Source organism: Myripristis murdjan, chromosome 21, assembly GCF_902150065.1.
Source record: "Myripristis murdjan chromosome 21, fMyrMur1.1, whole genome shotgun sequence".
Lineage (NCBI taxonomy): Eukaryota > Metazoa > Chordata > Actinopteri > Holocentriformes > Holocentridae > Myripristis > Myripristis murdjan.
The window spans coordinates 4,691,988-4,714,031 of NC_044000.1; the positions used below are offsets into that span (position 1 = coordinate 4,691,988).

Genomic DNA, 22,044 nt, shown 5'->3' on the forward strand with positions numbered 1-22,044 from the left:
CGACCTCCTCCACCGTCACCATGTTAGGAGTTTCTCATTTCTCTCCTCGCCTCCTCTCCTCATGTCTTAGTCCCACCCACCGGAGATGCGAGTCAAGGAGGCGAGGAAGAAACTGGAGGAGACAGGAGCTGAGGCAACAGGCCTTTGACAAAATGAGACACCCTTGCTCGCTCCAGCCTCATTTTAAGCGAAGCACAACAGGTGTTTATAAAATGCTGTGTAAATAATGATGATGACACTGATGATGAGATGATGATGCATAACTGTCTTAAAGCATTCTTAAAGCATTTGTTTGTAAATTGTTTCACATTTTTACAATGTCATGGAGGCAGCACATGCAGCGTCATTTTGGGAAATAATCTGATGAGTAAAAATGATCTGAGTGAATTAATTAGGTGTGTCCGTTTCATTTTCTGCTCAAAATGCACAGCAAAAGTTGAAATTCATTCTTAAAACTCATTACATGGGAAAATGTTAATGTCTGACCACTAGAGTTTGTAATTCTCAACCTGAACCATGTCAGGCTCGACCTGATCACATCAATTCAGGCACACATTCTTTAATTATCTCGAAAGGTTTGTGGTGGATAACAGGCTATATGAACTTGAATCTGATGATGAACTGGAATGTGCCGGCGGGGCAGCTGTGGGCTCCTGTTGTGCACATTGTGGGTCTGATGTGTATCAGAAAATGCAGAAGAGGTAAAAATAATAATAATAATAATAATAATAATAATAACATAAAAAAAAAAAAAAACGGCATCCGTGTTTTTATCCATTAAACAGCTGCTTTATAAGCTACTTGCAGGTCACTTTGCATTTGGTCCATCTCTGACACTGCTGGGTCAAATCTGATGAAACTTGGGGGAATTACATATTTTGACATTGATATCCAAAATATACAAAATGAAACTGATTGACCCATCACAGCACCATCAACAGGCCAAAAGGTCCTCACAGTGTAGCCACAGAGGACAAGATATATTCTCACAGTCACAATTCTCAACAAAACTGCTTGCTTCTGGGGGTTTTGGTAAGGATATACAGTAGCTTGTGCTGTGACTGGCACTTAAAGATACTATCAAATAATATGATTTCGTGCTTGATTTTGAATTTTGGAGGACTGTGTGGATATATTACAAGTTGTAATACAGAACTTGCCATTCTGGCACCATGGATCATGGTAGATGGAGAAAGATTGTTGCTGATCTGGCTTTTGCAAAATGAAACTGGTCTGCCCACCATATTGGGGTGGCATGGCTCAGGAGGTACAGCGGACATCTGGTAATCAGAGGGTTCCTGGTTCGATCCCTGGCTCCTCCAGAGAGTGTGTTGAAGTGTCCTTAAGCAAGACACAGAACCCCTAACTGTTCCTGATGGGCAGCTCGGCACCTTGCATGGTAGCCTCTGCCATCAGTGTGTGAATAGGTGAAAAGCACTTTGAGTTGTTGGTAGACTAGAGAAGCGCTGTAGAAATACAGTCCATTTAGCATTTACCATATCAAGCACCACAATGCCACCAACAGGTCTACAAGTCCCCAAGCTTCAATCAGCAATCAGCAAACTCTGAGATACTACGCATATTGTCACTTATATTCTGTCACCTCCAAAACCTGGTTATTAGCCATTCTCATATTTCAATAGTCTCGATAATTTCAATAGTCATCAGAATGAAACAGTATTCACAGAAGGAATGACTGCAACATGCATTTGTTTTGGTTGCTTGTTATGTCTGGCCAGTTTCCCATCTGGAGAATAGCAACAGCAGTTGCTGCTTCCCATTCCATCTTGAAACTAGGGCTGCACAATTGATCGAATTTTAATCGTGATCACGATTTTGGCTGCCACGATTAAATGAGCCTGATCGTCGGTGATATTTACATTTAAAATGCGGGCTCTGCTGCATATCTAATCAAGCACTTTCTCAGCCAGTAGTCAGCCAACCACCAGGGGGCGAACGCACGGTTAAGGCTTCATTAAGCTGCCTAAATAACAAGCGAGCGCACTCTGCAGTGGCAGCCTCAAGTCATGTCGGGAGAAGAAGGTAGGCTATGGCAGTTACTGCAACAAGTTCCCCGTCAGAGAGGCTACTCAGGGCCTGCTCACATAGGGCCATTTGCTGCGTATCATACTAAAGCAAAAATGCTCCCCTTCACGTTGAAATATGACAACAGGCATGTTCCGACGTCATCATAAATCAATATAGTTCAAATACATTCACTATGTCTTCCTTTTAACTAAAAGACGTTTTTGTTTCTCTTAATCAGACATACACTATATTACCAAAAGTATTCGCTCACCTGCCTTTACTCATACTATGAACTGAAGTGCCATCCCATTCCTAACCCATAGAGTTCAATATGATGTCGGTCCACCTTTTGCAGCTATTACAGCTTCAACTCTTCTGGGAAGACTGTCCACAAGGTTGAGGAGAGTGTTTATAGGAATTTTTGACCATTCTTCCAAAAGCGCATTGGTGAGGTCACACACTGATGTTGGTTGAGAAGGCCTGGCTCTCAGTCTCCGCTCTAATTCATCCCAAAGGTGTTCTATCGGGTTCAGGTCAGGACTCTGTGCAGGCCAGTCAAGTTCATCCACACCAGACTCTGTCATCCATGTCTTTATGGACCTTGCTTTGTGCACTGGTGCACAGTCATGTTGGAAGAGGAAGTGGCCCGCTCCAAACTGTTCCCACAAGGTTGGGAGCATGCAATTGTCCAAAATGTTTTGGTATCCTGAAGCATTCAAAGTTCCTTTCACTGGAACAAAGGGGCCAAGCCCAGCTCCTGAAAAACAACCCCACACCATAATTCCTCCTCCACCAAATTTCACAGTCGGCACAATGCAGTCTGAAATGTACCGTTCTCCTGGCAACCTCCAAACCCAGACTCGTCCATCAGATTGCCAGATGGAAAAGCGTGATTCATCACTCCAGAGAACGCGTCTCCACTGCTCTAGAGGCCAGTGGCGGCGTGCTTTACACCATTGCATCCGACGCTTTGCATTGCACTTGGTGATGTGTGGCTTGGCTGCAGCTGCTCGGCCATGGAAACCCATTCCATGAAGCTCTCTGCGTACTGTACTTGGGCTAATCTGAAGGTCACATGAAGTTTGTAGCTCTGTAGCAATTGACTGTGCAGAAAGTCGGCGACCTCTTTGCACTATGCGCTTCAGCATCCGCTGACCCCTCTCCGTCACTTTACGTGGCCTACCACTTCGTGGCTGAGTTGCTGTTGTTCCCAACGCTTCCATTTTGTTATAATAGAGCTGACAGTTGACTGTGGAATATTTAGGAGCGAGGAAATTTCACGACTGGATTTGTTGCACAGGTGGCATCCTGTGACAGTTCCACGCTGGAATTCACTGAGCTCCTGAGAGCGGCCCATTCTTTCACAAATGTCTTGTTTCACAGTCTGCATGCCTGAGTGCTTGATTTTATACACCTGTGGCCAGGCCAAGTGATTAGGACACCTGATTCTGATCATTTGAATGGGTGAGCGAATACTTTTGGTAATATAGTGTAGGTCAAGGGATGTTTATTCACCTTGACAGCTTTGGAGGTAACTTCCTCTTTTAGAAAGGTCCTACTGACAGTCAGAGCGGCATGTCAACTGGCTGCTACATTTAACCGGGTGGCCGCGCACACTGCCCACCTGATGCCGGCCGCGGCACCGGCCAGCACCGCGCCCACCCAGTGAGGTCTGCCGGATCTGACAGGTGCGCGGTGCACACAGACTGCCATATATACCTTTCATCATCAATCAACTTTTGTTTATCCGCAGTTGCAGCAGCACCATGGACAGCGACACAGACAACATGGTTGATTATTGATTGAGCGACGCGGCCATTCGCCGGTAATCGCGCTGCGCATTAAACGATTTTGCGGAGGCAGGAGGAAAGTTGCATGATTTACGTTGTATCCTCGTTCGCGTGCTGCGTGCATGACCGTGCATGTGCTCGTGCGTGAACGCCCGTACCGTGCTGGAGCACACCCACTCCAACCGTGCCAGAGTGGGGGAAGTGTGCTGTATTCAAGCACAGAACAGAGCGATCACACTAGTCAAATAATTTTATTTTTTTATTATTATTAAGCATTTAGTCTTATTTAAAGTTTCATTTTGCACTGAAAACTGTTCATATATTGTTTGTTTAAAAGTAGTGCAATAAAAACACAGATGCTTTCCCTAACATGATGAATAATCGTGATGAATAATTGTGATTACAATATTGATCAAAATAATCGTGATTATCATTTTGGCCATAATCGTGTAGCCCTACTCCAAACCCCTATTTTCCAAGCTGGTCTGGGATTTAAACCTCCCTCAAACCCAACCCTCCCCAACTCACCACCATATTGAAAGCTGTGTTAATGAGTTGTCTTTATCTCTGGTCAATAGTCCTAAACAGCTGCAAATCACATCATGAATTGTAGTAAAGGTAGAAATACTGGCACTACTGCTGTCACATAGAAAACACACACACACACACACACGCTCATTCCAATCTGTGTGTGTGCTCATGTGCTAATGAAGGTATTGAGACTGTGTCATTAACGTGTGTAATAACTCAACACTCCGAGAGTAATCAGGTTTATGAAAAGCTCATTGCCCTCCATATTTCAGGCTTAACCACTGCATAATCAACCGTTTATATGTTTGTCCATTGACAAGTCCATTAAAGCAGCTTCCACAGATCTGACAGGCTGCAAGCCAGACAAGCTGCTCTGGGGATACACACACACACACACACACACACACACACAATAGTGCAAAGCCCCTCCAAAAATGACAAATATCCTATGGCTTAAATTGTCAATAAATCGTCACATAGGTCTCAGTTGTGCATGACGTCCAAGCATCAGTTGTTATTGCCACTTGCTCTGCATTTGCAAGTTCTTTTTCAACTTGGCTCTTCACTTGAGCATACAACGCCGGCATACACGTGTTGGTGATATGCTTCGGGGACGGTACTGTAAGGTATGCATCAAGTCCTGAAATCCTTCCCACTCAACTACCCTGTGTGACAACCCCAAGTGGGTGGGGTTGTGTTTGGTGTCCTGCTCGCCCTCTCCCCTCTCTTTCCACAGGGCGTAATTGATGATGGGCCTCCGGTGTGTGTCTCCGAGGGGGTGGGGGCCGCGTCTATAAAAGCACCTGCGGAGTCCGCCCGCTCTCCCGCTCCTTTCCATTCCCGGCCTGGCCCTGCAGCTCACCTGTTGTCCTTCTTAGACTGCATCCAACACACACATACACACACAGCCATGCACCCGCATACACTACTGACCTTCTACGTTACAGATATAGGTTGTCTTTTGTTGCCGTTTATTGTTACTGTCCGCGTCTGGTGAATAAATGTTATTGTTTGGTAATATTCCCTCTTGCGTTTGTTTGTCAGAGAGCTGAGCCAGCTCTGACAAAACCGGATGAAACGGGTTATTGCAGCCGTGATTTCCTTAGCCCGTGCTGAATTGTGGCCGAGTTGCCCGAAATAGTTAGGAATAAGGTCACCCGTTTTTCGCTGTGTGCTAGCACTGTTAGCATGCCCCTGCTTGTTGCTTGTTTTTAACTCACTATACTCGTCACTGTGTTTTCTCGTTGCATGAAAGTCGAGATTTGTAGTGCTACCTGTGTACTTCAGAGCTGCTTGACAGAACTTGCAAATGGCGTGGCGTTTATCGAGTTGTCCATCTTTTTTTGTAAAATCCAATAACGCTCCAAACTTTAGATTTTTTGTTTTCCTGATGCGTTAAAAATCTTTCGCTGTGAATCACCAGTTCCACTGGTCAAGCTGGTGCTGGCGTCGGTGCTGGTGCTGTTGGCAATATTTACATCCATTTTTTTTTTTTCATCATCGTTGTCATGTTACTAGTAGTTATACTGTAAGTTTTGGGTTGGGAACATTACGGAGCATGTGCGAGAGTCGTTTCGTGAGCTCTCGCGTTGTTTTAGAGATGAAAACTGTAAAGCCTCAGGCAACTGACTCCTAGTCTCACAATATCCGATCCACAACTATACAATCAATTCATCTAAGGATTCGTGGCTGATTCGTATCGATTGAGGAGTCTGCTACCGACACAGCCGTATCTCTCACCTGTAAAAGCGGTTATCTAGTCATATCGGTTTATCGTTCCCAACCCTAGTAAAAGGTCACAGGGAATGACTTTTTGTTAAAGCACTACTTTATATGGGACACTCTCCTTTAAAATAAAACACAACATTGTTAATTCTAGTTTTGTAATTATTACCAAAGGATTTATTTATTTCCATCAAGGATTGATGGAAAAATACAAGTTTATGGCAATTAATAATGATTATTGCCAACCACTAGCAATTATATAGAAGCATGTCTAATATCCTTTAAACACTTGTTTTCTGTTTCAGCTTTTGAATGCTTGTAAGGTAGTGGCAGAAGATGTTCAGGACTACAGTTATGATCTTTATTGTATATACTTAGCCCTTATTGTCTTTAGTGTATATATCTCGCATATTTAGTCTCTATTGTATATACTTTTAATTTTAATTTTTTGTTTTTATTGATGATGCTGCTGTAACATGTGAATTTCCCAGTCTGGGATCAATAAAGTATACCTATCTATCTATCTATCTATCTTATTTTAAGGATGTCACTGCATGCCTCATGAGTGATGAAGAATCAGATGAGGACGACAGGCAGACATGGAAAGTAAGCCAGCCTGCGTGGAGGGCCAACAGGCTGACTGACATTCTCCACCAGTGCCAGAGGAAAATAAACGAGCAGCAACGCAGCTCTGTTAGGATGGTACGCCGGCGGGTGGCCACTGGCATGGCCAGCAACAGAGAGCCTCCCAGAGGGGTTAAGACTGAATATTTGAAGGAAAATTAAACAAGTTGTGTGATAGTGTTGTGTGGTAATGTTAAATACTGTTGCTCTCTGTTAAAAAATAACAAAAATGTTAACAGTTGTCTTTATTACAGGCTTGTTCTGGAATTTCATAAATGCACTAAAACATTGTATTATCATAAGGAGATTACTTTCAGTTATTTTTGGATGGCTTCAGTTTCAACACTGACTTGATGGCAAAACAACAATTGTATTGAAGTTGAACAATATGGATTCTATGCCAGTGTTGTATTTTGCATCATTGAAATAAATTTGTTTTAGAATGCAAACTTGATGATAGTTTAGAATGCTAGAATGTGTTTATATTGTTGATTCAGTGTTTGTCTGAAAAGGTATGATACATGAGAATGTGACTTCAGGATCCTTATTGATACTTCAAATGAAACACTGCATATGGGAAAAAACTGAATGCTGGATATTTTGTTTTAACTGAGGAATTGACATTCATTAGGTATGTAGAGTTCGGATTTTTCAGGATATCAGAAATTCCTATAATATAAGAAATTATATCTATCGGGTATCAGATGTATATCTGATAGTAAGGCTGCAACAACAAATTGATTAAATCGATAAAAATCCATGACTAAATTCGTTGCCAACGAATTTGATTATCGATTTTTATTGGCAACGAATCGCGGGTGTTATGAGACATTAAATGTAGCTTACAGCTGCTAAGCTAAGGGGGAGATGAGCCAGCTCTCTTCCCATAGGCTACAGTTTAAGAGCTGCGCATGCACACTAGCACACATCTGCACCAGTATACCTACGTGCAGGATTAAAGAATCAAGAACATGAAATGACTAGAAGTGTTTCTCAAACTTTTACATTTCAAGGTCTCCCCTTAACTCTGACAGTGTTGAAATGTAACCAAATGGACCCCTTAGGTTCATTTGTTTCCATTTGTATACTGTTGATAATAATTTGAAATCATCAGTTACAGAATCAATTTAGACCCCCTAAAGGAGCCCCTGGAAGCCACTTTGAGAACCACTGGACTAGAATTTATTTTATTTTGTAAAATAAAATATGTGAATGAATAATAATATATACAATATTTGAGTTAGAGACATGTTACAATTTAGCTTGACAAATGTCTTTAAAAAAAAAAAATGTATGCAGTCACAAGAAGAATAAAGGTGCCATGGATGTCTATGTCAACATCAACATGTTGGTGAAAGATATGAGGCCACTCAGCATGGTTTCAACAAATGATTAATGAGTTCAACCCTGAATACATTCTGCCATCAAGAAGCCACTTCACCAAGTTGATGGAGGACAAGTACAAGGCAACCTTTCTGAAGTTAAGTTTATGTAACACACACACACACACACACACACACACACACACACACACACACACACACACACACACACACACACATTTAATTCAAGCAATTATCTATTTCATAACACATTTAGGAAGTAATATTAAGATTGCTGATTAATAAGTTAATTTAGAATAATAAATTGGCTGCAATAATATAAGCAAATCTAAAACAGATATGTTTAATATGTGTGTCTCTGCCCTTAAAATGTTAATGTCCTTAAAAAAAAAAAAAAAAAACAACTAAAATAACCTCTATCTTTTAAGATAAAGGAGATGTTTGAAGATGTCAGCTGCAGCTCCATCGCACTCACTGCTGATGCATGGACCAGCCATGTCACTGAGTCATACCTGGGAGTTTCCTGCCATTTCATAACCCAAGATTGGCAAATGAAGAGGCTGAACCCGGCCACCATGCCTCTGGAGGAGAGGCATACAGCTGAAAACATAGTGACATGGATGGAGGAGGTGGTACAAAAGTTTAATATCTTGCCAAAAATTAAAGCAGTAGTTCACGATAACGGGGCCAACATCGTAGCAGCAATGCGCCTGCTGGAAAGGAAGTATGGATGGGCCTCTGTCCGCTGTGCTGGGCACACACTCCAGCTCATTGTTAACAGTGCCCTCAAAGATAGCAGCATCAGCAGAGCTGTAGGTGCCTCTAGGAGCATAGTGGAGTACTTCAAGAGAAGTGAGCTGGCCTCAACGAAACTGAAGGCGACACAGGAGCAGATAAACACACCAAAAGATCACAAGCTGATCCAGAATGTCAGTACCAGATGGAACAGTACATTCTACATGATAAAGAGACTGGCCAGTACTGAACTGGCCAGTCACTGCAACTCTATCTGATCCTGAAATAACTCCAAAGGGCAAACAATACTTGGATGGGTGCTTCTTGAAGAGTTGGTGCAAGGGTTACAGCCTTTTGAATGTGCTACTGTTTACCTTAGTGGGCAGGAGTATGCCACTGCTTCATGTCTCCCACTGCAACGGTCCACGCAGCAAACCCATTTCGAGATGAGCGCAGGAAAAGCCTTTCTGTCCGCTGCAAAAAAAGGGTTAGCCAAAAGATGGGGGAGTCTGAGCACCATCTCATTAGAGAAGGACCTGGAGAAAGAACCAATTCTTGCAGCTTCTCTTGACCCAAGATATACTAAGATGGAGTTTATGCCAGCTGAAGATGGCACAAGGGTCCAAGGGGCAGTTGAAGTCCTTGCCATCAAAGAAGCATAGGAGAGCGGCAGTGCTGGGGATTCCCCACAACCAACACCACCAATGTCTGCTCGGACATTGGTGGTGTTCTGCTGTTTTCTCCACACTGGATGACCTCCTGCATTCTGACACAGTCAGAGTGCAAATTCGGATGATGAAGAGGAAACCCAGGAGGACAAAAAGATCCAAATGGTGAGAAATGAAGTTCAGCGGTACTTCACAGGGCCACCTCTAGCCAAAAAAGAAGACCCTCTCAGATGTTGGGGGAAAAATGAGAAGAGTTTTCCCACATTGGCAAAGGTGGCAAGATCTGTTCTGTGCATTCCTGCAACATCCACCCCGGCAGAACGAATCTTCTCTGCAGCATGGAATATCTGCTCTCAGAAGAGAGCCAGCCTCACACCAGACCATGTGGAGATGCTAACTTTCCTCTATTTGAATAAAATGTGAATGACATCATGTAGCCTACTAGCCTACCTCATGTTGCAAGTTGCAACATAGTTGTGTCTGCGTAGACTGTAGACCACAAAGAGAATGCTGTGCAGTGTTCACAGAATGCACTTTTCTGTGCTTGAGTTTTGTTGCTAGATCCTTGGTTTAAAGAAGGGAAAAGCTAATATTTTGCTGCTACTGTAGTTTGTTTCCAAATGAGTCAATGACACATTTTATATCAGCACTTTGCCTAAAGAGAAAACATTGTTTACTCCTGTCCTGTTGCATTTTCAATAGCAGTGCAGCACCTTTATTTGATTGAATGCTTTAAGACCCCCTAAACCAATTTTTTTTTTTTTTTTTTTTTTTTTTGAAATTATTAACATGTCAATGTAGTGTTTGGGTTCTGCTACAAGGCATATCAGCAGCGAAGTCGCTAATGCACGCCATAACTGAGCATTTTAGATTTGAAAATGCAGTTTGAAAACCAGAGTCTGAAAAAGTTGGATTCAGTTTATCAGCGTCCAGGCAGGTTTCCTACGTCACAAACCCAAGCAACCAATCCCGTTGAGTTTTCTCCATCTCATTAACATAATATATGCACAGGTAGAATGCGGGAGTAAACGTTAGACGTTAGACAGCAATGGCAGAGACTTGCTCTGTGTCCGGCTGTGGAGCGGTGAAGGACGGCAACCTGAGCCTTCATATTTTACCGAAGGATCCTACCACACGGGAGCAGTGGGTTAATTTTATTTGGAATCGTCAGCGTGTCCCCGAAAAAAATCCCCTCTAAAACGCGGGTCTGCAGCCGCCATTCCGAGGACAGCTGTTTTGAAAACCTTGGGCAAAAACGGTTGGGTCTCGCCACCAAGCTAATTTTAAGGCATGATGCTGTTCCCGGTCTTCGTCCTGCGAGTGGGAGTGAATATGTAAGTTCTGCTTTACTTTTCCTAATCAAGCAGTCAAAAGTTATTGTGTAAGTTAGTATATTTTAGTGAAATAGCACTAACTACGTTCGCTTATTGCTACAGTAGCGTTATCTGCCTCACGGGGCTCGGTAACAATGTGACCGTTGGCTAACCAACGGTCACAGTTTAGCCATCCCCGTCACTATTTCTAATATTACTTGACTATTCTCATAGCCTTTATCCTGATAACGTTACACATCGTGCAATCATGCTAGTGTATAAATTATAGATTTCAGAAGCACGTCAGTTTTAGGAAAAAAAAAAAAAAGTTAAACTCATTTCACATATGGTATGCATTATACAAAGTTTATAGAAAATATACGCAAATGTAACTACATTTCTGTTGGTGTTGCTGAAGGTGGTGGCTCCTAGTACAAGAAATGCAAGCTGTCAGACTGATCCAGTGGTCACAAATGCAGTTGCCATCCAGTGCAGTGACCGTAGAACAAGAACTGTTGGAACACAGCTGTCAGAGGGAACCCTAAAACACCGAAGAAGCCACGGTGTGTGTCTGCCTTGAATTATAGTGTACTGCTTTTCTTGTAGCTGTTTATTCCAGCAGTAATTGGTATCTAACCTAAAGAAAACTCAACTGTGCCTAACTAAAATCTGCACAAGACCAAATGTCTAACACTCACCTATATGTGTATGTAGTGTGCGTTTCTTATTGTGAATAAAATGATTTGTCTAATAAATGTCTTTAGTATTATCCACTTGAACAACAGTTTCTTATTTTAAATTTCGTGTATCTGCTACAGGTGTCCAAAGTAAGCCATCTACACGTGCTGTCGGTGTTGGCACTGAGGGTTCACTACCACCACCACCACAAAAGCAGCAGACTTTTGGGTTAATGTCAACCCCAGTAAAGGCTACTCAGCCTCCACCTGTACCCAACTGGTCCCTGGCTGAAACAGAAGATGATGAAGAAACTATGGATCTTGATGACAGCAGTTATGTCCCAGGCTTCTCAGGCATGGAGGAATCAAGCATTGCTGAGTAAGTTTTACAGTATATTTGGTACTGCAGAAGCGCTGTAATTTGTGTCTTTCAAACATCTTGGCACCCTGAACTACTGTGAGATAAAAGTTGCAGTTTTTATTTTTGACAGTTTCTAGTATGCAATGTATTTTCATTTCAAGATGCTCCTGAAAAATGTAATCTAGATATTGGAGAACATGGAGAACGGTGAATCTGGCTGAATTATTGTGGGGCAGAGAAACTGACACAACCATATTATGTATAAAATATATACAAGATAAATTGTTGGCAAACATTTTCCATAGATTTACATATCAAGTTGTTTGTATATGTTCCTAATAGGTCCACTTATCAGTAAATTGTTTCTTGTCTTGTGTTTTCTTTTTTGCAGATCCCCCAGGATACCACTAAAAGATGTCCCCAAGTACATTGTGTATGAGAGCTGTTTGCTAGAACTTTTTGCTCTTTGCCCCTCCTGCAACCACAAATGTACAGTGAAGACTTTTGCTAGAGGGACATTTCTTTCAGTTAAACAAAACTGCCTGACATGTCACCTTACAAAGGAATGGAATAGCCAGCCAAAAGTGGGAAGCATGGTAGTAGGCAATCTGCATCTGTCTGCAGCTATTGCATTCACTGGGGCATCATTTAGAGAAGTAATAAAGGTGAGGCTTAAGAGGTTTTTTATATTTTTTAACATTAACCTCTAACATTTCTGCTAACGAAATTGATGACTTCCCACTGTTGCACATAGTACAAGGTTAAATGATCAGATTAATACATCAAGTTCTTCTTTCTGAAAATACTCGATTACAGTATAGTATAGAGGATGCCATAGGAGTCAATATCAATATAGGGTACCATTTGGTGTCCCAGGCAGAAATCACTCACTTTTCATGAAAAATTTGCAAAATAACAAAGCTCTGATGGTTTATTATAAATGGCCAAACATTTAAACACACATTGGTACAGAGATACATTTTTGAAAGGGTGTTTTTCATATTTAAAAAAATTTTCTATGATTAGATGCATGTGATTTTGCCATGTCCCAAACTCCTCTCTACTAACTTCACTGAGTGAAATAAGTAGATAAATGATATACAATGTACAAACCTTTTACATGCTCTTGTTGCTCTCATCAAGTACTTGAATAAAATGAGTCAATTGGATCATTTATGGTCTAATGTAATAATAATAAACGTTTTGCATGTGTCCCTGGATGTGCTGTCCACCCCGTCATTAGGTGGTTACTGCCACTAAAAGAAACCCCCTGCTGTAATCAGTGACATCACTACCACTGCTTTGTCTTTTACAAATGGAGTGAAGAATAGCTCATGCAGAGAGAGTATTTATCAACATTTATATTTTGACATTTTCATCATTTTATGATAGAACTTGAATGTGTTCAATCTTAATGTGTCCACCCTGTCATTGCAAAATATGAATCTATATAAATGCTTTTCAGAAATTCAAAATATGTTTGTTAAAGTATACACAGTCACCTTCCTAACTGATACATGTTGCTAGCTAATGGCCCACCATGTGCTCATTAAATGCTAACTTCAGCCAGAAACGTCCTCCCTGTCATTGTCCACCCCGTCATCAGGTCTAGTTTTATAACAGTTTTATAAGTTTTTCAGTGTTCCAGAAGTCAAGTGGAGGACAAAACATATGCAGAGAAAGAAACCATTTGAAAGGATACCTATGTTTATACTTTTTGTGGTAGGCCTACATTTAGGGACCAAGGGTTTTTGTTTTGTTTATATCAATCTTGTTTTTTCGTCTAGTTGAAGGTTTTATTTATTTATTTTTGCTGTTGTTGAGTGTCATTTCCAAATGTAGCCTACCTGTGCACAATTCAAAATACAGTAGGTGAAAAAAGTCATGTTTTGACAAAAAACATTTGTTGACAAAACCATAACATTGTCCACCCCGTCATGTCATTGTCCACCCCGTCATGTTCATGTTTTATGTGAATAAATAATTATTTTCACAAGTTATCAAAACCTTTTGTGTGATTTTGCTCTTAAGAGATTAGGGCCAAACAGTATTATTTCAAAGTTTGACCAGATACCTTTATTTATAGAGTTTATTCAGAAAAGAAAGTACAACTTTCACAGATTTTACATATACAAACATATTTTTCCATAATTTCTGTATTTTTGAGAGATGTTTTCCAGAAACTAAAATATATTCCTGAACGAGGGACCAAATACCTTTCTGAAAATGTACATTTTGTAATCAATATGATTAGAACATATTTACTCTATTTAGAAATTGTCCCATGACAGGGTGGACACATTTTGCAATTCACTTGTACTTTCTATTCTTGCAGTCAATTTATAAAAGGTGCAGGAGCTTGACCAACATGCATTTCTAACAGCTTAAGGTCTACTTTATACAATGGATATGGAGTTCAGTGGAAAATCTCATCTTTTTTTTTGTGTCATTGGGAAGTCTCAATGGCACTCTATACTGATAATGACTCATAGGGAGGAGTCCATACAATATAGTTTCACCATTGTTACTTCAAACTTTGAATTTACAGGTTCTGAATGCTCTTAAAGTTAAGGCCATCAGTGAAACTGCACACTACAAAAATGTCACCACTTATTTGAACCCCTGCATCTACAATGCATGGAAGATACACCAGGCTGAGCTGTTTCACTCGTTGAGCCAGGAGGAGGAGGTGATTTTAGGAGGAGACATGAGGGCTGATTCTCCAGGCCACAGTGCAAAATACGGGTCCTACACAATGATGGATATGCAATCAGGGAATATTGTAGACATTCAGCTTGTTCAGGTAATTACTAACATCACACAGTTAGACACTAACTTTTAAAAGTGGTTGCCAGGTATGTAAACGGCTTTTGGTTTAAAGAATGGTGAAAGAATCCACACACCAAAACTTCCCAGCTCAAAACGTCACTTGAAAAAACCAGCTTTATGAGAACTTTTGGATTGATGAATTTTGGATACTCTCCGCTTTCTTTATGCCTTTTTTTTTTTTTATCCAGCACCCACCTAGGCATGTGCCTGACACTTTTTTTTTTAGCAACTTTTGGTTGACAAAAATGCACTGTCAGATGAATCAACTCAGAGGATTTGTGTTTTAAAGTACTTGTCATATTCATGATCACTCAGGCAAAAACTCAAGAACGGGTATTCTGGCCTCTTAATGGATTTGGATTGATTTCGATCAGTGATAGAGGTTTGTGTGTCTGTTTTCTCTTTGATGTTTACAGAGTAGTGAAGTCGGTGGCAGTACACATATGGAGAAAGGACTCATTCGTAGCCTGAACCTCCTCGAGAACTCTGGTGTGAAGATCAGCAGCATCATCTCCGATCGCCATCTTCAGATTCAGAAGTTTCTCAGAGAGCAAAAGCCTGAAATTAAACACTTTTATGATGTGTGGCATGTTGCCAAAGGTGCAGTATTGACTATTTAATGTTAATCTGGTGTTCTTTAATGCATTCTTCCTCTTTTCTCTTCTCCTTTTCATTCAGATTCAATTTTACAGGTGTTTTTTTACTGATCAGTAAGGCATAAAATGTTCACACTTGTGAGAATGTAATTTGTATTGCTCTTAAATAGTGATGTGTTTTTTTCTCCAGCTGCAGCAGCCCATCCACTATTAATCAGAAGGTTTTTTTTTTTTTTTTGGTTTAATAAATAAATAAATAAAATAAATAGGTTTAATAAACTTTGGCTACACTTTTCGATGCTGGTGTTTGCTGTCAGGTAATAATTTACAGATGGCTGTTATCACATGCGACTTTTATATTACAGGTCTCTCAAAGAAACTGGAGGCACTGTCGAAGGAGCGGGACTGTGGCAAGGTGAAAAACTGGCGGCAGAGTATCATTAATCATATGTACTGGTCTGCCACCACCTCTGCCACAGGACAGGAGATTGACGCAAAATGGACATCTCTAGCAAATCACGTCCAGGATGTCCACACACACAGTAACGTCCTGTTCCCCCAGTGTCAGCATGCTGCACTGACTGGTGGTCAGTCTTCCAAGTGGTTCAAGCCAGGTAAATTTGATGAAATCTTTACACATTATATCTGAGAAAATATTTTTAGACTTGGCAAATTGTTTTTGATTAGTCGATTTTTGGTCGAAATTTCAGGCCTTTAGTCGACAAAGACTTTCTTTGGTTGACTACAGCCCTAAAATACAGAGCTCATTACTTTACATTACTTACATTACTTACCTGAACTTCGCATTCATTTCATACTTTCATACTTACTTTAACTTGTTTTTTTTTTCCTAAATTCAAGATTGATTACTCATGAATATGATCAGGGTTTGTTTTGTCTTGCCTATTTTCAGGGACCAAAGTCACTGGGAAATTGGAGAAAATACTGCTGGACACGCGTTTGCTGAAAGACATTGAGAAGCTCAGCCCTCATCATCAGACCTCAGCAATCGAGGGTTTCCACAGCCTAATTCTGAAGTTCGCCCCCAAGAATCTGGTCTTCTCTTTTCATGGGATGCTATGCAGGTGATTCTGCTGTGTGTGTGTGTGTGTGTGGGTGTGTGTGAGAGAGAGAGAGCAACTGCAGACACAACAGGGACGACCGGTATACAAAATCCACTTTCCCAAATGCAAGAAGGGGATGTACTCTGTGCAAGCATTAAAAAAGAAACCAACATATGGTAAACAATAACAAAATTATTTTATTTGGATAAATGCAAAGTAACACATAAATATGTAGAATCAAAGCTTGACAGTAATTACAGTAAGTAAGAGAATAAAGATAAAATAAATAACTGCAAATGCCTTTTTTTTTTCTTTTTTTTTTAAGAATATGTTGAGAAACTTTTGAACAGCCTGTTCACAGAAGTGCTCCTCGACCCACAACCCTTTACAGCAGAGCTGGCCCTGGTGCCTGTCCCTCCACCACTCTGTGCAGCATTTGAGAGACCTGACAAAGATGAGGCGATTGCTGGCTTCGTGTCCCGCTTCAGTCATTAAGTCGGGGTCTAAAGCCAACATACCGGCCCTCACTGTCTGGGAATTCTCTGTGAATCCGGATGACTACACAGGAGGGCAACACCCTGCGATTTCCAGCACCCAGAGATCCCCATACCCAGCTCACAAAACTGCGATAGGCCAAGTACCTGCAGCGCCTGAAAAAGCACACACAATTACTTTTCTTTTCTTGGTTTTAATGGCTTCATTAAGTTTTTATTTTTTATATATATTTATTTTATTTATTTTATTTTTATTCACTTAATTTTTATACTTTGTAAATAGTTGCTTTGTTTGCTGTAGAGATGACAAGTGTCAATTAAAAAAAAAAACAGAAATCATAATATCTTTTTCTCTTACACTGTGTATCAGTTTACAGATCGTAATGGGCCGTTGTAAGCTTTGTATTATTTGTAAATAGTTGCTTTGTTTGCTGTAGAGATGACAAGTCTCAATTTAAAAAAAAAAAAAAAAAAAAACTGAAATCATATCTTTTTTCTCTTACACTGTATCCATTTACAGATTGTAATGGGCTGTTGTACGCTTTGTATTATTTGTAAATAGTTGCTTTGTTTGCTGTAGAGATGACAAGTCTCAATTTAAAAAAAACAAAACTGAAATCATAATATTTTTTTTCTCTTACGCTGTGTATCCGTTTACAGATCGTAATGGGCCATTGAATGCTCTGTATATGTTGAGTGCATTCTGTAGGGCATATATGTTCAGGCAAATTGGCTCCAGTCCAGGATGCAGGCTCATGCAGGTTAGGGGTTGGGGGGCCTCGGCATCTCCTAACAACCTATATTTCAACAGCATATATTTTCTACATCTGTCGGCATTGTGCTGCAGTGACCACAAGAACACCTGTCAAATACGACTTGATAGTAAGTCTTCATAAATAAACATTTTGTTATATAGATATAGCATGGCAAAAACACGACAAGTTTAAGTGAAAACTGCTACAAATTAGCAAGACAAATGGTCATGGATTTGTGTGTTTTTTCGTGCTTCGCCGACCGGAATTGGATACAATGATGTCAGATCCACAACCAGTCACTAGTGTAACAAACTAACAAACTAAGCTTAGCAAATAAAAGAGACTAAGTTACGGTACACTTACCATTCTGATACGTCTGCTAGCCGGCGACTTGCAGATGTAGGGTCCTCGTCGGAGTCTGAGCCAGCCTCTGGCTCAAACATATAAGGCTCAATATTGCCGCAAGAGGTAGCCATTTTGACGCGGACCGCTGTTACCGGGCAACCCAGACCAGGCAGCGGCGATGGGCGGGCGCAAGTCACGACATATTTGCATACTCATGAATATTCATAGAACCTGGATTTTTTTTTTTTTTTTTTTTTTTTTTTTTTAATGAGGGAGAAATAGTTGTCGTGTTTTTAGCCTCTGAGAGTTTTTTTAAAACAACTTTTTGTGGGAAAGCAGCTTTAATCAAAATATAGTCATAGCAGAGCAGTTTTACAATTTTTAAAATGCCTCTTTAGGGGGTCTTTTAATAGCACTTTGCCTGCTTTGTTTAAAGAGACAAATGTTTTGTGTTTTTTATTCAGCAGCCTGTACTTAAAAGTACATTTTTGTACAGTCAAGCTGTAATAAAATATTATTTCTTAAGGAATAATTACTTTTTATTGTCTTTATTGTTGGTTAGAAAATGCCTAAAACAACTTCAAGCTAAATTGTAAAGGTTATTGCAAAAAAGTGCCATTATCCGATTAATCGATTAGTTGTTTAAATAATCGCCCGATTAATCAATTATGAAAATAATCGTTAGTTGCAGCCTTATCTGATAGCCAATCGTGAACAGGATAGATCACAGTTGCATTTTACATAGAAAGATAAGACATGAAGATCCTTAGCATATTAAATTGCAGGATATTATGTGTATATTTCAGCATATCTGAGATTCAATAAATATAAGAAACTAATATCTGTTAGATATCCGGTCCATTCATCTCTGATATCTAAAACAGGATACATTAAAGATGCAGTTAAAATATGAGAAGACCTGACATACACATCTTCAGCAGATTGCAGGATATTTACGTATATTTCACAGATCAGCATCTTGATTCAGGATTTTTCAGGGTCCAATCTTGTCCGTTTACGGAGATATATCAATACATGATCTGTCAAATATCCAGTGTGTTTTCCTCTGGATATCTCCTGTATCTCTGAAAAATACAAACGTATCTAACCTTGGATAGGTCCATATTTTTGAGCTTTTTTTCCAGTGTATTAAATTAATATTGTACTCAATTAAACGCAACAAAGTATTTTTTAATTACATTCTTTGCTTGTTGTGTCCTGTATTATAATTTTGGCAAATAAATCAGCAAACCATGTGCATAATGTCTGTACATAACAGACCATGTCTATTTAAAATAAAAAATAAATATATAAATAAATGAATAAATAAAAACTGTTTGTGTTGTTTGGTTCTACAAAGTATTAGAATATTTCTGCAGATGCCATTTTGTAAGGCCAGGGAATTCAGAGGGCTATCACTGATGACAACGATACATTGGTTATAGAATCTCAAGATTTAATTCCATTTATACACACTTTCATTCCATATATTCAGACTTTCATTCCATATATTCAAGTTTCACTGGCGCCATCTTGTGTCTTCGATGTGTAATATTATTCAATATAGAGTGTCATCATCTCGCTCTATATGCAAATTAACACATATCATCTCAGAGAGGGGGGTTATTGTCATATGTGCAGTAAACCAGGCGGCTACACCATACAGTGAAATTACTACTGTGCTAGTCCTCCTTCCCCGCAAAAAATAAAAATCAAACGCATTTAACAGGCTGCAAGTGTTAAACAAAAGGGGACATTTTAATGCAGCGTCAATCACTGAAGACGTATTTCATGTGTTACAGTTGGACCTGATCACCTTCAGGCTCACATTATTGAATTATTCCAACAGGGTTAGTGTAATATTCTAATCTAATCTAATATTCTAATAATCTGTGGTATTCCTGTAGTAACTGGATCACGTCTAGGGTTAGAAAGAGTGGATTTACTCACACCGGGAAACGAAATTTAAGAAGACTGCCGCCTCCGATTTTGATATGGAAGTTTGCATTTGATCTATCGGCTGACAGTTCGTTCCATATATTCAGACTTTCAGACTTGTATATACACTATATTACCAAAAGTATTCGCTCACCTGCCTTTACTCATACTATGAACTGAAGTGCCATCCCATTCCTAACCCATAGAGTTCAATATGATGTCGGTCCACCTTTTGCAGCTATTACAGCTTCAACTCTTCTGGGAAGACTGTCCACAAGGTTGAGGAGAGTGTTTATAGGAATTTTTGACCATTCTTCCAAAAGCGCATTGGTGAGGTCACACACTGATGTTGGTCGAGAAGGCCTGGCTCTCAGTCTCCGCTCTAATTCATCCCAAAGGTGTTCTATCGGGTTCAGGTCAGGACTCTGTGCAGGCCAGTCAAGTTCATCCACACCAGACTCTGTCATCCATGTCTTTATGGACCTTGCTTTGTGCACTGGTGCACAGTCATGTTGGAAGAGGAAGGGGCCCGCTCCAAACTGTTCCCACAAGGTTGGGAGCATGGAATTGTCCAAAATGTTTTGGTATCCTGAAGCATTCAAAGTTCCTTTCACTGGAACTAAGGGGCCAAGCCCAGCTCCTGAAAAACAACCCCACACCATAATTCCTCCTCCACCAAATTTCACAGTCGGCACAATGCAGTCTGAAATGTACCGTTCTCCTGGCAACCTCCAAACCCAGACTCGTCCATCAGATTGCCAGATGGAAAAGCGTGATTCATCACTCCAGAGAACGCGTCTCCACTGCTCTAGAGGCCAGTGGCGGCGTGCTTTACACCACTGCATCCGACGCTTTGCATTGCACTTGGTGATGTGTGGCTTGGCTGCAGCTGCTCGGCCATGGAAACCCATTCCATGAAGCTCTCTGCGTACTGTACTTGGGCTAATCTGAAGGTCACATGAAGTTTGTAGCTCTGTAGCAATTGACTGTGCAGAAAGTCGGCAACCTCTTTGCACTATGCGCTTCAGCATCCGCTGACCCCTCTCCGTCACTTTACGTGGCCTACCACTTCGTGGCTGAGTTGCTGTTGTTCCCAAACGCTTCCATTTTGTTATAATAGAGCTGACAGTTGACTGTGGAATATTTAGGAGCGAGGAAATTTCACGACTGGATTTGTTGCACAGGTGGCATCCTATGACAGTTCCACGCTGGAATTCACTGAGCTCCTGAGAGCGGCCCATTCTTTCACAAATGTCTTGTTTCACAGTCTGCATGCCTGAGTGCTTGATTTTATACACCTGTGGCCAGGCCAAGTGATTAGGACACCTGATTCTGATCATTTGAATGGGTGAGCGAATACTTTTGGTAATATAGTGTATATATACACTACTCACAAAAAGTTAGGGATATTTGGCTTTCGGGTGAACTTTACAGAAAATGTAAAAAGTTCACGCTACAGTGATATTATATCGTGAAAGTAGGGCATTTAAGTAGAAGCATCCACTGGTGATTTCCTCATCTCAAACAATTTATTGAAACAAAAGCCAACAACAGTGGTGGATATACCACAACAAAAAATGTCAGTGTCAATAACTTGTCATGTGCACTTGAGCATCAATTACAGCTTGACAACGACGTCTCATGCTGTTCACAAGTCGACTTATTGTCTGCTGAGGCATGGCATCCCACTCTTCTTGAAGGGCGGCCCTCAGGTCATTGAGGTTCTGGGGTACAGAGCTCCGAGCCTCTACACGGCGACTCTGCTGATCCCATAGGTTTTCTATGGGATGCAGGTCTGGAGAAAGTGCAGGCCACTCCATTTGAGGTACCCCAGTCTCCAGCAGCCGTTCCATGATGATACGACCTCGATGAGCTGGAGCATCAAACACCTGTTGTGAATTTTGCCGTTAAACTCCTTGTTAGAGAACAGCAACTTGTGCAAAAAGTACTGAAACATTGAACAGTTGGACATGTGCATTCAAAAGTTTACAGAAGGTCACATTAAGTTCACCTGTAAAGGTTATAATGCATTTTATTTTTATAGATATAGATATATAAATTAATATTAGCCACCTGACTCCAAAATTGCCCAGTTAATATTATGGGGTCATGCCTTCCAATGGCATCTTGCACTTTTCCAATGATCCCCTGAAGGGAAGCCTCTCATTCTAAAAACTGAACAACCACCACTCTGCTGGGACTCAGTCTCCCACCAACCAGCTCAGCAA

At 40.6% G+C, this 22,044-nt stretch overlaps 1 protein-coding gene across 1 annotated transcript; it reads left to right on the plus strand.

Annotated features, from left to right (window-relative positions):
* The first annotated feature begins 10,920 nt into the window (after positions 1 to 10,920).
* LOC115379929 (uncharacterized) lies at positions 10,921 to 16,913 on the plus strand. The gene is made up of 8 exons (XM_030080899.1): positions 10,921 to 11,320; positions 11,576 to 11,813; positions 12,187 to 12,460; positions 14,344 to 14,598; positions 15,041 to 15,224; positions 15,586 to 15,834; positions 16,134 to 16,305; positions 16,610 to 16,913. Exons 2-8 carry the CDS (start codon positions 11,668 to 11,670, stop codon positions 16,617 to 16,619), a joined length of 1,290 nt encoding a protein of 429 aa, XP_029936759.1. The 5' UTR covers positions 10,921 to 11,320; positions 11,576 to 11,667; the 3' UTR covers positions 16,620 to 16,913.
* Positions 16,914 to 22,044: the final 5,131 nt, after the last annotated feature.